The sequence below is a fragment of the Theropithecus gelada genome, chromosome 14 (assembly GCF_003255815.1).
Source record: "Theropithecus gelada isolate Dixy chromosome 14, Tgel_1.0, whole genome shotgun sequence".
In the NCBI taxonomy this organism is placed as follows: Eukaryota; Metazoa; Chordata; class Mammalia; order Primates; family Cercopithecidae; genus Theropithecus; species Theropithecus gelada.
The window spans coordinates 76,153,141-76,169,385 of NC_037682.1; the positions used below are offsets into that span (position 1 = coordinate 76,153,141).

Sequence of the window (16,245 nt, forward strand, 5' to 3'; positions counted from 1 at the left end):
ATTTCTCCTAATGCTATCCCTCCCCCATCCCTCCACCCCATGACAGGCCCTGGTGTGTGATGTTCCCCACCCTGTGTCCAAGTGATCTCTTTGTTCAATTCCCTTCTATGAGTGAGAACATGCGGTGTTTGATTTTCTGTCCTTGCGATTGTTTGCTCAGAATGATGGTTTCCAGCTTCATCCATGTCCCTACAAAGGACATGAACTCATCCTTTTATATTGCTGCATAGTATTCCATGGTGTATATGTGCCACATTTTCTTAATCCAGTCTATCATTGATGGACATTTGGGTTGGTTCCAAGTCTTTGCTATTGTGAATGGTGCTGCAATAAACATATGTGTGCATGTGTCTTTATAGCAGCATGATTTATAATCCTTTGGGTAAATACCCAGTAATGGGATCTCTGGGTCAAATGGTATTTCTAGTTCTAGTTCCTTAAGGAATTGCCACACTGTCTTCCACAATGGTTGAACTAATTTGCACTCCCACCAACAGTGTAAAAGCGTTCCTATTTCTCCACATCCTCTCCAGCACCTGTTGTTTCCCGACTTTTTAATGATCGCCCTTCTAAATGGTGTGAGATGGTATCTTATTGTGTTTTTGTTTTGTTTTGTTTTGTTTTGTTTTATTTTGAGACAGAGTCTCGCTCTGTCGCCCAGACTGGAGTGCAGTGGTGCCATCTCAGCTCACTGCAAGCTCCGCCTCCTAGGTTCATGCCATTCTCCTGCCTCAGCCTCCCGAGTAGCTGGGACTACAGGCGACTGCCACCACACCCGGCTAATTTTTTGTGTTTTTAGTGGAGATGGGGTTTCACCGTGTTAGCCAGGATGGTCTCGATCTCCTGACCTCGTGATCCGCCCGCCTTGGCCTCCCGAAGTGCTGGGATTACAGCACTGCCCTACAGAGCTGCAATTACAGCACTGTAATTATAGTGAGCCACCGCGCCCACTCCCCTCATTGTAGTTTTGATTTGCATCTTTCTGATGACTGGTGATGATGATCATTTTTTCATTTGTTTGTTGGGTGCACAAATGTCTTGATCTTTTATCCTGCTTTTTTCATTTAATACCGTAACACAGGCATTGTATTTTAAAAACACTTTGTAAATTCTGGCCGAAACTCTACAAGCCAAAATTTACAAAATATTTTTAAAGCACAATGCCTGTGTTATGGTATTAAATGAAAAAGGCAGGATAAAAGTTCAACTATTTGAAAATATGCACTGAATATGAAGGAGTGTAATAAATAGAGGCTTTTGGTGATAAGATTGTGAATGATTCTAATTTACTTTGAAATGTCTGTATTTTTCAAATTTTCTATGAGGAACATCCATTACTTTATAATCAGAGAAATACATTATCTTCAAAAACAAAATTATTTAATCTTTATCACCTTCTTTTTAGATGAGTTTGTGTAGTGACTAAAACACCAATCCATACTGATCAGTCATTTTCTGAAGAGCTAAAAGAATATGGGTGTCACTTTGATGTATGTGTGCTTTTAATTTTTAATATTATGACATGAGATGTTGGCAGGGCTTTGTGTCCATAGATTCTTAAATATATGTTCAGTAATTTATCTGCAGATATTTGCAATTGCAGCCATGTGCTGCAGTGAGAAGAATATGGATTTTGGAGTCAAGCAGACTGAGTTTGAATTTTGTATCAGACACTTGTAAATAATTGAACCTCTTTATACCTCCATAGGCTTATGGAAATAAATTTAATAAATGGTAGCCATCATTAGTTCTAAGTGTCTGCTAAAGGTAAGAGACATGTTACATGTTGTAGAAAATAGAATAGTAAATGAATAACATGAGATAGAAGACATATAGAATGGTGGCATATTAAGGAGTCTTAGAGATTGCCATGTTTCTTCTCTTCAGATTTAGCTATCAAGAAAATAACTAAGCCAGCTGCTGGGTATGGTGGCTCATGCCTGTAATCCCAGCACTTTGGGAGGCCAAGGTGGGTAGATCACCTGAGGTCAGGAGTTCAAGACCAGCCTGGTTAACATGGTGAAACCCCATCTTTATGAAAAATACAAAAATTAGCTGGGCATGGTGGCAGGCACCTATAATCCCAGCTACTCAGGAGGCTGAGGCAGGAGAATCACTTGAACCCGGGAGGTGGAGATTCCAGTGAGCTAAGATCACGCCACTGTACTCCAGCCTGAGCAACAGAGCAAGACTCCATCTTGCAAAAAAAAAAAAAAGAAAGAAGGAAAGTAACAGTCATCTAAAGAAAATAAATGTGGTATCATTAAGACAAAGGAAAGATTGCTCTATTAATTTGGGATGAAAATCACAATTATCACCACAAAACCTAATATGAGAAACTAAAAGCCAAGAACTCTACCAGTCACAGTCTCATTGTTTGAATGTGTCCTCCAAAAGTTCATATGTTGGAAATTTAATTCCCAATGCAACAGTGTTGGGAGGTCAGGCCTAATAACAGGTGATTGGGTCATTAGGGCAGAGTCCTCATAAATGGATTAATATTATCTTGAGAGCTGGTTATTTATTTAGAGAGAAGGTTGTTATAAAGCAAGTCTGACCTAGAGTATCTCTCTCTGTGTTGTGTACTTGATCCTGCTTCTGCCCTGCCCTTTCACCATGGGATGGCCTTTGTCAGATGCTGGTACCATGCTCTTGGACTTGCCAGCCTCCAGAACCATGAGCCTAAGAAACTTCATTTCTTTATAAATTACCCAGTCTGTGGTATCCTGTTATAGTAAGAGAAAATGAATTAAGAGAATATCTGTTTATTTTATTTTTACTGTGCCTTAAAACTAAATAAATACAGTTAGCATTTAAGAGATTTATGCTTACAAGTGATCGCTTCATGGAAGTCCACAAGACCCCAGAGAGGAAATCACTTAGGCTTTACTTTCATTCATCCCAACAGACATAATCAGGAATTCCTTGACCAGAGGGCCACATCCCACTCCAGTAGATATGTGAAACTTTCTCCCCAGTTCATATTTCTAAGGGTTGATAGTGCCAACTTTATGAAAACCCTAGGCTCAAAAGTGAACAAAGGGAAACTATTTGAAGAAAAAGTAGGTGGAGTTTGGGTGTACAAGTTCTAGTGTTGTAGGCATGCACTCAGGCTTCTCATAAGGTAAGAAGGAGTTGGGACTAGAAAATGAAACGCATAAACTGGGGGCTCGGGAGTGCTGTCCCTGTGCAGGAATTTCCTGGTGTAGAAATTTGAGAATTTAAGAAAGTTTATGTTCTAACTTGGTTTTCCAGCTTCAGTTTCCTCTGGAAAACCAAAATGTAATGTGTTGCTTTGGAATGGAAGTAGTGATAGTGGGGGAGGAGAGGGAAGGGTATTTTGTGAATAAAAGTTGCCTGGCTCAGACTGGGTGGTATGAGGAGAAACTTCTCTCACAAGATATGCAAGATTTTATTCTACTGTTGCCACAGTTTCTGAAAATGTCAGGGTGGGCCTGGTGCTTACCATTTTATAAGCTCAATGAATATTAAGTAGTGACAAAGATTCTCTCCTAAACCAAACTTTAGTCAGGCTCCTCTAAGCTCTCTTCCCAACTGGACTTTGACCTTGGGCTTCAGTGTCCGTCCTTCTCAAGTTTGTACTTCTCAGTTTTAGTAGGATTTCTGTTAACTTGCCTTTTTTGTTAATTTATTCTGTTGATACATAATGATTGTACATTTTCTGGGGTACAGTTTAAAGAGAATCCCTCACAATTGATATCTGATCACTCTGGCCCACTTTCAGTAAGTTCCATTGATCAAGAATTCCCCTTACTCCTGATGTTTCCTCCTAGTAATTTTCTATCCACTGATCTCCACCCTGCTCCTTGGCTATGAATCCCCATTTGTTCATATTGTATCTGAAACTGAGCTTATGTTTAGAGTGAGAGCTCTTTTCCTCTACTGCAACGGTTCCTGAATAAAATCTGTTTCTACCAATTTAACTACCTCCCAGCTCTGATTTTCTGTGACAGTAGCTCTAACATCTTTATGATTTGGGCATTTAATTGTTCAGCTAATTTGAAGTGGCTTGATGCTTGTGCAAAGCTTATCACATTATTAGTCCTTTCTAAATAATGACACAATTTATAAACTGCTCAGAAAAACCAATTCCCAAAAATAACTAAGATTACCATTGAATTCAATTCCAGCAAATAATTTAAATATATTTTTCTACCTCCCACAAACCAATTTCTTTTGTCTAGAGCCCAAAGAGCTATTTGCGAAAATCAATATAAAATATGGTTTCAGAATGTCAGAATGACAACATGTCTCCAGATAGACTATTAGAAATAAATAAAAACAAATGCCTTATCACCACTTAAAGCTGCAATTAGTTCTTTGGTATCTGATTCTAATGAGCAGTGGATCTTCTCAGAGCTATGAGTTTAATTGAAACAAAGCATTGATTTGCTGCCCATGATAATGGCATTCTGAACTTCTCAGGCTGTCAACAAATGTCAGATAATTAGAATATGATTTTAAAATGGAAAATTCCCCAAGATCCTGTATAATATTCATTTTATGGAGAGAGATGCTAAAGTTAAGAAGGTTTATTAACCTTTCCAAGGACTCATAGCTAGTTAGTGGCGGAGATTCCCATGTCTCTTGCCTTCACTAGAGCAGTACATCTTGCTAACTTTTAGTCTGAGCTGGAAGTTTAGGTCTAAACCTACAAATAATTCCAGAAATTGTATCCTATACACAAAGCAGTGGCTATGCTTAAATCAGAATATTTAGAATCCCATAAAGCCAATCTTAAGGGATATGAACCATCACATCTATATCTTAGAAATCCTATTGTTCCTCTATGACGAATCAATACATCATTCTTTTTTTTTTTTTCTTGATGATATTTGGAAAGTTGGACCTTATAAAACACAATCTGAATTAATCCCCTAAATTGTAAAGCATATCAATAATTTGTTTTTGACTTTTGAAAATAGAAATGCTATTTATCAGATAATTTTTATACAATGTTGATATTTTAGCAGCTGGAATACAAGGTCAAATATCTGCTTAGAAAAAAGAAGAGGTAGTAGAGTCACAGTCAATGAAGAGATAGGATGATGGAAGTAAAGGTTGGACAAATGCTCTTTCAGGATGGAGAAAAGGGTTATGAACCAAGTGATTCAGATGGCCTTTAGAAGTTGGGAAAAGGAAAAGAAACAAATTATCCCATAGAGTCTCTGTGGTTGCCCTGTCAACGTTCCAAGTTTATCTCAGTGAGTCTGATTTTGGACTTCTGACCTCCAGAACTATAAGATAATAAATTCGCATTAAGTTATTAAGTTTGTGGTAATGTGTTACAGCAGCAATAGATAACTAATATGAAATCCTTGATCATTTTAAAATTGGGTTATTTGTCTTCTTATTGTTGAGCTGTAGGAGTCTTAGTATACATTCTGGACACAAGTCGTTTATCAGATATATTATTTGCAAGCATTTTCTCTGATTATGTGAGTTATCTTTTAACTTCTTGATAGTGTCTTTTGAAAGCACAAAAGTTTTTAATTGATGAATTCCAATTTATGTATTTTTTCTTTGTTGCTCATGCTTTTTGTGTCATATAAAGAAACCACTTCCTAAGCCAAGATCATAAAGACTTCCTCCTATATTTTCTTCTAAGACTTTTATAGTTCTAGCTCTTACATGTAGGTCTATGATACCATTTAATTAATATTTGTCTACAGTGTGAGATAGGGGGGCAATTACATTCTTATGCAGGTATATATCCAGAAGTCTTGATACAATTTGCTACAGAAAAAAAAAAATCCAACAAGTCATGTTTGCCACAAAGTTATTAATATTTCAGTCAACTGATAGGTAGATTTCAGTTTTTGGAATACATGGCAGCTGACAGAAATAGGAAAACTGCTGGAGATGCCTTTCCAGCTGTGAAAGACTGCTTATGGGTGCCTGATGTTCTTCCAGCTATGCAGCTGAAATTATTCTTCTTGTATAGAAATTTTCTTGTGTAATATACTAAATTGTTGGGGACTTGTTGATTGGCAGTCACCACTGAACCACTTGCTAGGTGATTTTCTTCTTGTCCAAGTACTGTATAAATACAATAGGGCTGATATTATGGATAGAGAAAATCAAAAGAGAGGGTTGTTACCCTTCAATGCTTTTCATTTTTGTTGGGAGAGATGGAAAAAATAATCCATAAGAATAAGTCCATTGAGATTTGCATCATACATCTTTCTAAAGAGAGTGCTGGTATCATTTATACTAGGTAATAAAGTCTCCCTTCTCATGAAAGTCTTCCTGTTCAGAGCAACAGCTGGGCTTGTATTCTGCTTTGACCCCAAAACAATGATGAAATAAAAGTTTACTTGGATTTGGAGGCACTAAAAGTCTCTGCATTTGAATAAAACATTTACCATGATCATAGTCATTTAGTGCAACAATCAGTTGGGATACAGAGGAAATTGACAGGTTGGATGTCGTGACTTGTGTGGTTTTTTTTATTTGCAATCACCCAAACTCATGAAAATTCAACATGGAGAGGTACTCTAAGAATTTAGCAATCTCTTATGCTATTTCCGCTTCCTAGAAATCTTTTATTTCCTTAAACAATTGGTAAGTGGGTCCTGGGAGTAAGTGTCAGACTCTGATGCCTGGAAGTTACTCCCTTTCCTCTGTTTAGTGCTTCTCATTTGCACAGAAAACAAAAACAAACAAAAAAAACAAATAAAGTTGAGCTTTATCTTTTCCATTTCTAAGACTTCATCTCCTGATGATTACCAATCATTTTTCTTCCTTCTTTTCCTTCCCTCTCTGTGTTTCCTTTTCCTCCCCTTGCCTTCTGTCTTTCTCATCATGTTCTTATTTTAAAATCATCAGTGAGTTAGTGGATATACATTAATGAAAAAGCAAAAGAATGAATTGTCAAAGGACAGCCAAAAGGACAATGTTGTGGTTTATACACAAGAACTGCATTCTTGAAACATTGGTCCTTGACCTTTCAACTTTGCCAGTACAGTCAAACCTCAGTATAATCATTATTCTTGTTTGAAATAAACATATATGTTATCTTGACTTTTATGAGAACAAAGACAACCTTACCTGTAAACAGACATGGAAGTAATGCATGAAGCAATGGATTTAAAGAAAAAAAAACTTTTTTTTTTTTTTTCTAAATCTTTTCTGGGAGTAGAAATGACTATGCTGAAGGCTAAGAGATTAAATTGTGTCACTTGTCAGGAAATTGGCAAGCAGCCATCTTTTCTGCCTGTTTCTACATGCTGCTTTTGTGCTGTGGATGCCTTTAATAAATGCACTCTTGTGTAAAATGTCATTGCTGCATCGCCAAGTGGAGGCTGTCATGTGATAGCTCTTCCCCAGGATGACATATTGGTCCTTGGCAATTCTGGGACTTCAAGTTACACAGAGGCATTTTTATGATTCAAATACAAGTGAAGAAATAAAAATCTTCAAATCATGGATGTATATCTATTTTGCTCTGAAAGAAAACCTAATGTTCTTTTCAAATACTGCTTAAGGATAGGTAATACTGGCTGGGCACGGTGGCTCACGCCTGTAATCCCAGCACTTTGGGAGGCCAAGGTGGGCGAATTGCCTGAGGTCAGGAGTTCAAGACCAGCCTGGCCAACATGGTGAAACCCCGTCTCTACTAAAAATACAAATACACTGACAACATATTGCAAAGTAGGACCTCTCCAACGTTGTTGGTAAAAGTAAAATTTGGTAGAATATTTTTGGAAATAAATTTGGTAACATGTATCAAAAGGTTTTAAAATGTTCATTCTATCAGGTTCAGAAATTCCATAGTAGAAATATATCCTAAGGAAATAATGAGGTACAAGGTTAATAATGTTTTCCAAAAGATGTCCATATATTTAAAATGCTGATAAACTGAAAATAAATTCCTAACAATGTGAATGGTTAAATATGCTACTTTATAGCAATTAAATTATTTGCAAAGGCTTTTTTATTGATACAGGGAAAGGTCTCTGAACTAAGGTGAAGCTAAACAAATACTAAATATATAGAGTATGATCTAAACTAAGTTTAAAATGCAAAAAATATGAGAAAGACATGTACAAAAATATCACTAGTGATTAGTGTTGTGTAGTGTAAAAACGAATGTGCTGTATTTTGCTTAGTCTTTGTCTACTCTTCTTTATTTTATATTTATTACGCAAAGGACAAATATCATAGCCATAAACACACATACCCATAAAGTTCTATTTAAAAACAAGTTCTATCAGAAAATGGTCACTGTCCAGAGAAACTCATCTAAACCACCATATGCTCTTCTTGCCTTGCCTTGCCTCTTGACTTAGCCCTCATCTCACATTTTCCCTGCAGTTTCTGGCTGTCTCCCTCAATCCAGCTCAGATTCACATCTCCAGCCATTAGATGTAAAACAGGTCTCAGTCTCCATCTTTGCTGTCCCTCCACCTGAGGGACTAGATTCCCCACTTTTGCCGGCCTGGGTCCACCCCTCACTTTTGATTGATTGTGCTTTTGGCCTCTTGCCTTTCGGTATTAGAAAGTCCCAAGTCCGGTCATGAGGCCTGATCAGTGTTTCTGAAGTTTTGGGTGTGATGGTGTTACTGGAGACCTGCACCAGCAAGCTACTCTACAGCCCAGTTTAAGGGAATTTTAGGGTCCAGAATTTATATGTCTATATTAGTTTCTTATTGTTACATGACAATTTACCACAAATTAATCACTTTAAGGCAACATGTACTTATTATCTCGGAATTTCAGCAGGTCAGGAATTCAGACATGACTCAGAGGAGTCCTCTACTTTAAGTATCACGAGGCTGCATGCACTGATGTGTCAGCTGGACTGCATTCCTTTTGGGAGCTTGGGGTTCTCTTATAAGCTCATGTAGCAATCTGCAGAGATCAATTCCTTGTGACTGTATGTCTGATGTCTTCTATCTTGCCAGCTGTAGGCTGGGGACTGTACTTAGTACCTAAAGGATGCCTTCAGGTCCTCACTATACAGGCCCGCCATAGGTTCTCTAACAACATGGAAGTTTGCTTCATCCATGCCAGCAAGAGAATCTCTCTGTTTTTAAAGGTCTCATTAGATGGGTCAGTCTGAATCAGGATAATCTCCATTTTGATTAAATCAAAGTCAAATGATTAGGGGACTTAATTACATCTGTGAAGTCCCTTTTGCCATATAAAGTAGCATAATCATGGAATTGAATCCGATCATATTCACAGGTCCTGTCCACATTTAAAAGAAAAGGATTATAGAAGGTTGTAGGTTATTGAGGGGGCATCTTAGATTTTTGCCTACCATACTGTCCATCCCTGACTGTCACAGACTTGTGACTCAGGTTCAGCATTCTGCTAAATAGCTGGCTCTGTAGATACAGGGTTGTGTTGCAGACCTTGCCTTTCACATAATTCCTTTACAAAGACTATTTCATGTAATCTTACTATATCTTCTAGAGATAAATGTTCCTGTCTCCAATGCACCAGTGAGGAAACTGAAGAACAGAGAGCTTAAAAAGGGGCACAAAGTCACATAGCTAGCAAGTAGTACCTGAAACCTTGGTCTTTGACTCCAAATACTGTGTTCTTTCTCCTATATCTCTTTTCTGCAGCAACAACTAAGACTGGAACTCGATTTGAAGTCTGATCTACTTAGGGAGTAAGTCACTTTTCACTTTATCTGTGCCTTTAGTCTGCACTGTCACTTTATATTGGCTATGATTTCACACACACAGGAAGTTTTTTCATAATGATTCCAGGACTCCTAGAATTGTTTCCTAGAAAATTACCGCAAACTGGCTGGGCACGGTGGCTCACACCTATAATCCCAGCACTTTGGGAGGTCGAGGCGGGCGGATCACAAGGTCAGGAGTTCGAGACCAGCCTGGCCAAAGTGGTGAAACTCTGATTCTACTGAAAATATAAAACTTGGCCAGGCGTGGTGGTGGGGACCTGTAGTCCCAGCTACTCAGGAGGCTGAGGCAGAAGAATCGCTTGAACCCAGAAGGCAGAGGTTGCAGTGAACTGAGATTGCGCCACTGTACTCCAGCCTGGGCGACAGAGCGAGTCTCCATCTAAAAAAAAAAAAAAAAAAAAAAAAGAAAAAAGAAAAAGAAAAAGAAAGAAAGAAAGAAGGAAAATTACCACAAACTTATCAATTGAAACTATGTTTATTAGCTCACTATTGGTGTATGTCATAAGTCTAGCACGGTGTGGCCAGAATCTCTGCTTAAGTTCTCACAAGGCTGTATCAATATGTCAGCTGAGCTGCATTCTCATCTTAAGGTTCAGGGTCTTCTTCCGAGCTCATATGGTTGTGTCAGAATTCAGTTCCTTGAGATTGTGGGACTGAGGTCCCTGCTTCATTGCTGGCTGTCAGCCTGGGAGTCTCTCTCTGCTACTAGAGGCCATTCCTATTCTTTCTCTCATGGCCTCCTTCATTTTCAAGCCAGTAGCAATGTGTCAAGTACATCACACATCTCAAATCTCTTTAACTTCTTCCACCAGCCTGAGAAAAGTCTCCAATTTTAAGGGTTCATGTAATTAGACCAGGCTCACATGTATACTCTCCCTATTTTGAGGTAAATTATAGCATATAAAAATCACAGGAGTGACATCTCATTATAGTCACAGGTTCTATGGATTATGGAATAGAATCTTGGGGAGTGGCAGTTTTATTTTTATTTTTTATTTATTTTGAGATGGGGTCTCGCTCTGTTGCCCAGGCTGGAGTACAGTGGTGAAATCTCAGCTTACTGCAAACTCCACCTCCCCGACTCAAGCCATTCTCCTGCCTCAGCCTCCTGAGTAGCTGGGATTAGATGCCCGCCACAACACCCCACTAATTTTTGTATTTTTGGTAGAGACGGGGTTTTACCATGTTGGCCAGGCTGGGTTTGAACTCTTGATCTCTAGTGATCCACCCGACTCGGCCTCGCAAAGTGCTGGGATTACAGGCATGAGCTACTGCACCTGTCTAGAAGTGGCATTTAGAATGATGCTTACCACAGTGGGTCTTTTAAGTGTTGTTGTTGTTGTTGTTTTTCTGCATTATAGCTTATAAAATAGAAACATGGACACTGAAGTCAAACTGCTTACATTCAAATTCTGGCTCCAATATTTACTAATAGTACAAACTTAGGGAAGTTGCTTAACCTCTCAGTTCCTCAATTTTCTTATCTGAAAAATGAGTAATAAATAATAGTATGAGTTTTATTGAGTCATTTAACACTTTAAATGACCTAATGTGCCAGAAAATGACATCGCACATTGTAAGCACTATGTTGGTCTTTATTAATATTATTATTATTATTATTGATCTGATTATTACATATCCACTAATTTAGAGTTCAGATTACTACTCTCCTTGGAGCAAACCCATCACCTTATTTCTCTGGACCTTAGCTTCTCTGTAAATGTTAGTGTTATTTAACTGTCAAAAATATAATTTATATCTTAGTCTATTGGGCTATTATATAATATCATAAACTAAATGGCCTATAAACCAAGGCACTGGCAGATTTGATGTCTAGTGAGGGTCCTTTTCCTGGTTCATAGATAACACCTTCTAGATACGTCCTCACATAAAGGAAGGGGCAAGGAAGCTTTTATGAGGGCACTAATATAAGTCAGGATCTCTCTTACAAAGACATGCATGAGTACTCCACCTTCAGAACCTAATCATTTCTCAAAGGCCCCACCTCCTGATATCATTACATTGGGGATCAGCTTTCAACAGATGAATTTTGGGAGGATACAAATATTCAGGCCATAGCAATTTATAATGCAAAGGTATATTTTAAAGAAATTTAAGTGTCTCTAACTCAAAGGAAACACCAAAGGATTTGTTTACAAAAAAGAAAACTATGTTTAATTTATAGGTTTTTTTTTTGTTTGTTTGTTTTTAAAGCAAAGGAAACATAGCAGGTTGAGCGGCTTACATTATAAACTTGAGAACAGGAGTATAGGACCGTTTTTGGCATCATACCTATTTTTTTTTTTTAATGGTCTTTAATTCCATGTTATGACTAAGAGAAAAAAACGTGTGAAAAGATAGGGACAGGAAACTTAGGGAAGAACATAGAGGGTGAAAGGAGACTGCAGAAGGAAAGGTAGAAGGTATAATAGGAAAGGGCATAGAGAAGAAAAGAAAGAAACAGAGGCAAGAGGAGAGGAAAAACTACTTAGAGAGGGAAGGTAAGGAGAAAGGGGAAAACGGTGGTAAAATTTATTGAGCACCAATTATGTGCCTGCCATCGCTAAGGAGCTCCGTTATCCCACCTCAGAACATCTCAGTGAAGTAGGTATTATTGTCACCACTTTACAAATGAGAAAACAGCTACTAAGTGAGTTTAACTTGTCCAAGGTCAATTGTGTTATATACAGAAGTTAGAACCCACATCTTTCCAGAGCTAATTACAATGTCCTTCTTCCATGTCCTTAAGGACTAATGGTGAGATAAAACATACTCTTCACGGCTTGTTGGTCCAGCCTCAGTGTTCCTGTCACACTGAGAAAAGAATTAGTCAGGCTTAGTTCAGGCTTTGGTGTTACTGTCTCTTAGCACTACCTAAGAATCTTAATTATTTGAGTCAGGGCATTCAGATTTTAGTTAAATAGGATGCCCAAATGATTTATGCCTCAGCATAAGTCACTTGTCTGAGCTGCAGAATCCCCCTCTATAAAATGTATGCCTTGGACTAGACCACCTGCCAAATACTGAAAATCTATACTTATTAGCTGTCTGCACATAGGCAAAGGCTGTAATGTGGATTGGAAAGAAGGTGAATTTTGTTGGTCTAGTTAGAAGCACTGTACAAAATCGTGCAGGTTGTTTGCTGTACAACCTTAGTAGGCAATATTCATACACATAGTCATAGGTCATGGCCCTGGCTCCAGGAAGCCAGAATAAGGACCAATGGGTAGAGGCCAAAAAAAAAAAAAAAAAAAAGGGAAATTGTGGCTCAATAGAAAAATAACAAACTCTGTTATATGCAGAATTACCTCTTAACGTTGTGAAAACTTTACCTTTGGGAGTTTTCAGGCAGAGACCACATGATGTAGGAATTCTACCAACACATGAGAGTTTAGAGAGTACCTAAGTGCCATTCAGAACTGGATTTTTAATGTGATCAAAGCTAGCTGGGTGATCTTAAAATCAATAAGCCTTAATTTTCTGAGTCCTTATTACTATGGCCACAATAATAGTACCTACCTATATGGCTACTGAAGTAGGAGATTCTGTGTGTGTGTGTCTGTGTGTGTGTCTACATCTGACATCTCTGTATCTATCTTAGCACAATGTCCTGCACATGATAAAATCTCAAGAAATGTCAGCTTTCATTATCATTATTGTCTTTACAACTATGAAAGAATGAAGTTTCTAGCACAGCAGAACTTTGCTTTACCTCTGTAGGCATGGGGCTGCCACCAAGTTTGCAGGCAAAGAATGCTGGCACTCTCAGAGATATCACTTTTCATTCTTAATTGTAGAGCAAACATATAACATAAAATCTGTTTCACGCTTAGAGCCAGAATTTGGTTAAAGGGTGGAGGTTCTCCCCTTCTTGTAGTTAAACAGAGTGGTTAAAAATTATGATTATGGCCCGCCATAATCATAATTTAGAGATAATTTCTAAATTATCCTCTAACAAGTCTATTTCTAAACTTTAAAAATGGAGCTTCTTTAGGGTCCAGTGTTAGCAAACAGAATCCCCACCATGACTCATAGAATTACACAGCATCTTTTTCAAACCTTTCACTCTAGTGGGGATATGTCCTCATTCAGAAATTAATTTAGCTAATTCAGCTTAAAAATTCGATTGTCAAAAAGCTTATTTCCTGGGGGAGTACCTTTTTTGTTGATAAAGGATGCACATGTACCTGAAAAAAAAAAAAATGCGATTCTCTTCCTCAAGCTGTAAACATGCAGCTGTCAAAAGTAATCACTACATCAGAAAAACTGGGTAAGGAATAAAAGTATTTCTGGTTGATTCATAAGAAAAACAGCAAAGTAGTTTATATGCTTAATGAAAAAACAGACTGAGGAAGTGCTATGAAGCTTACATTTCTGCTCCATAAGTCACAGTCCTCAATGTGGCTCCATGCAAGCTAAAGTCATTCTTACCTACAGGACTTCACTTGCGTTATTTAATAAGACTCTGTCCTTGATTAAATTTGAGTCAGGCTTCTCTGGGTCCTACTCTCAATTAGGCCTTGACCTTAGGCTTTTTATTTGGTCTCATTAGCCCAGTTTTAGCAAGAATCCTGCTGAGTCAGTTATCAAAAATTTCTCTCCCTTGGTATCCGATCAAATTCCTTATCCCATACCCTTGATAATTTATCAGCTTGGCCTGCCTTCAACAAGAATCCTGCCAAGTGCCTTTAGCCAGAATTCCCCTTACCTTTGACGTTTTCTCTCAGTAATTTTCCATGCACTAACTGCCACCTCCACTCCACAGCTCTTTGGCTATACATCTTCACTTGTGCTTTTTGTATTCAGAGTTAAGACCAATCTCCCTCCCCTACTGCAAAATCTCCATTGCAGTGATTCCTCTTGAATAAACTCTTCCTTACAGTCATTAACAAATGTCATAAATATTTTGTATTTAACATATCCTTCCTATCTTACCTCCCACATTAATTTTCACTTCTTCCTCTTCTACACTTTATTTATTTACTTATTCAAAAATTCATTTTTTCAGCAAGAGTTTATTGAGCCACTTATATATATGTAACTGCTTGGCCTGACGGGATTTACAACCTAGTAGGGATGCTAAAATGACATTAGGGCACGTTATTCTTCCTGAAAAATCTCTCCTAATTTTTCCAATCTATAGTGCCTTTTAGCTAAGGTTTTGATCTCATAGCATTTTATGTTATTTACCCCATGAGGGTAATTCTCGTTTCCCACAATTAAGTTCCTTAAAGAAAGTAGCCCAGTTCAAGCAGCTACTACTCTCTATCACAGAGAAGTACCTGGCTACACTCCCTCCACCAACCTAAACTCACCATGTGTCTTTTTTTTTTGTTTTTCTTTTTGAGACATGGTCTCACTCTGTCACCCAGCCGAGAGTGCAGTGATATGATCTCAGTTCACTGGGATCAAATTCAAGCCATTCTCCCGCCTCAGTCTCCAGAGTAGCTGGGATTACAGGTACCCACCACCAGGCCCAGTGACTTTTTGTATTTTTAACAGAGATGGGGTTTTGCCATGTTGGCCAGGCTGGTCTCGAACTCCTAACCTCAAGTGATCCATCTGTCTTGGCCTCCCAAAGTACTGGGATTATAGGCATGAGCCACTGAGTCAGGCCACTCTGTGCTCTTCATCCAAATCAAGCTGGTTTCCCTTTTTTTTTCTGAAGGACAACTTGTTCTGTTCTCTGTGTTCCCACTCAGATTTGTAGGGTTAGTGAAATCCTAATTATCATTCAAGACTCAGAAAAATCTTCCCAGGGAATGTTTTTTTTAGACTCAATTTTTCCCTCTTTAAATGCCTAGAGAAAGCCCTATAAACGGTTGCTGAATCTGAGAATACATACAATATCTATAGCAGTGCTTTACTTGCTAATGCTACTTAGAGTGTATCATTTTGGTAATTATATTATTTGCCCATTAGTTCATATTTATGTTCTTTCCAACTAGACTGAAGGCCTCATCTAAACAAAAGATTTATCTTCATCCCCTCCTCACAGTACCTGGCCCAGTGTTCAGTGTGGTAGCCACCAACAAACACAAATCAAATACTATTGAAATTCAATCAGTAGCAAGAGATCTGCAAAGTCATTTCAGGAAGCTTGCCTTAAAAATCTTTCAAGTACAGAACTTTTGTAGAATTATTATTCTTCAAAGGTACAAACGTGTCTCATTAATGCAGCAGATTTACTTTCAAAATCATTCTAATGTTTCAGATCTTTACCTGAGTCTGCCATCCTCTGCTGCAGCACCTCCTGGTATAATCTTCGTAATAAATATGCCAGGGTCATCTCCAATGTGGGGATTATCTGTCCCCCCAGCAATACTGAATCCCAGGCCAGAATTCCCCTGTAGAAACAAAAAGCAGATATTAAATGATGTGTCTGTCACCTAAAACCTAGTTCCTCCTGCACTCTGCATTATCATGTTACTACTCAAATGGAAATTAGGTGACAACAGTCTTGTGTGCTAAACCGTAAAGTGCATGGTTAGCAGTAAAAGGAAGGTCAGGAAGAACATTCAGGTTTATTCCTGCACTGTAAGAATGCAAGAGGCATTATATTTTTG

The 16,245-nt window shown here is 38.1% G+C and overlaps 1 protein-coding gene across 11 annotated transcripts in view; it reads right to left on the reverse strand.

Annotated features, from left to right (window-relative positions):
* The window catches only part of DLG2 (discs large MAGUK scaffold protein 2), a 2,171,029-nt gene that overhangs the window by 635,189 nt on the left and 1,519,595 nt on the right, over nt 1-16,245 (reverse strand). For all 11 annotated transcript variants that reach the window (XM_025355445.1, XM_025355443.1, XM_025355446.1 and 8 more), the window contains one exon: nt 15,902-16,026. In XM_025355445.1, coding sequence (XP_025211230.1) covers nt 15,902-16,026 — 125 coding nt within the window. The remainder of the gene's footprint in view (nt 1-15,901; nt 16,027-16,245) is intronic.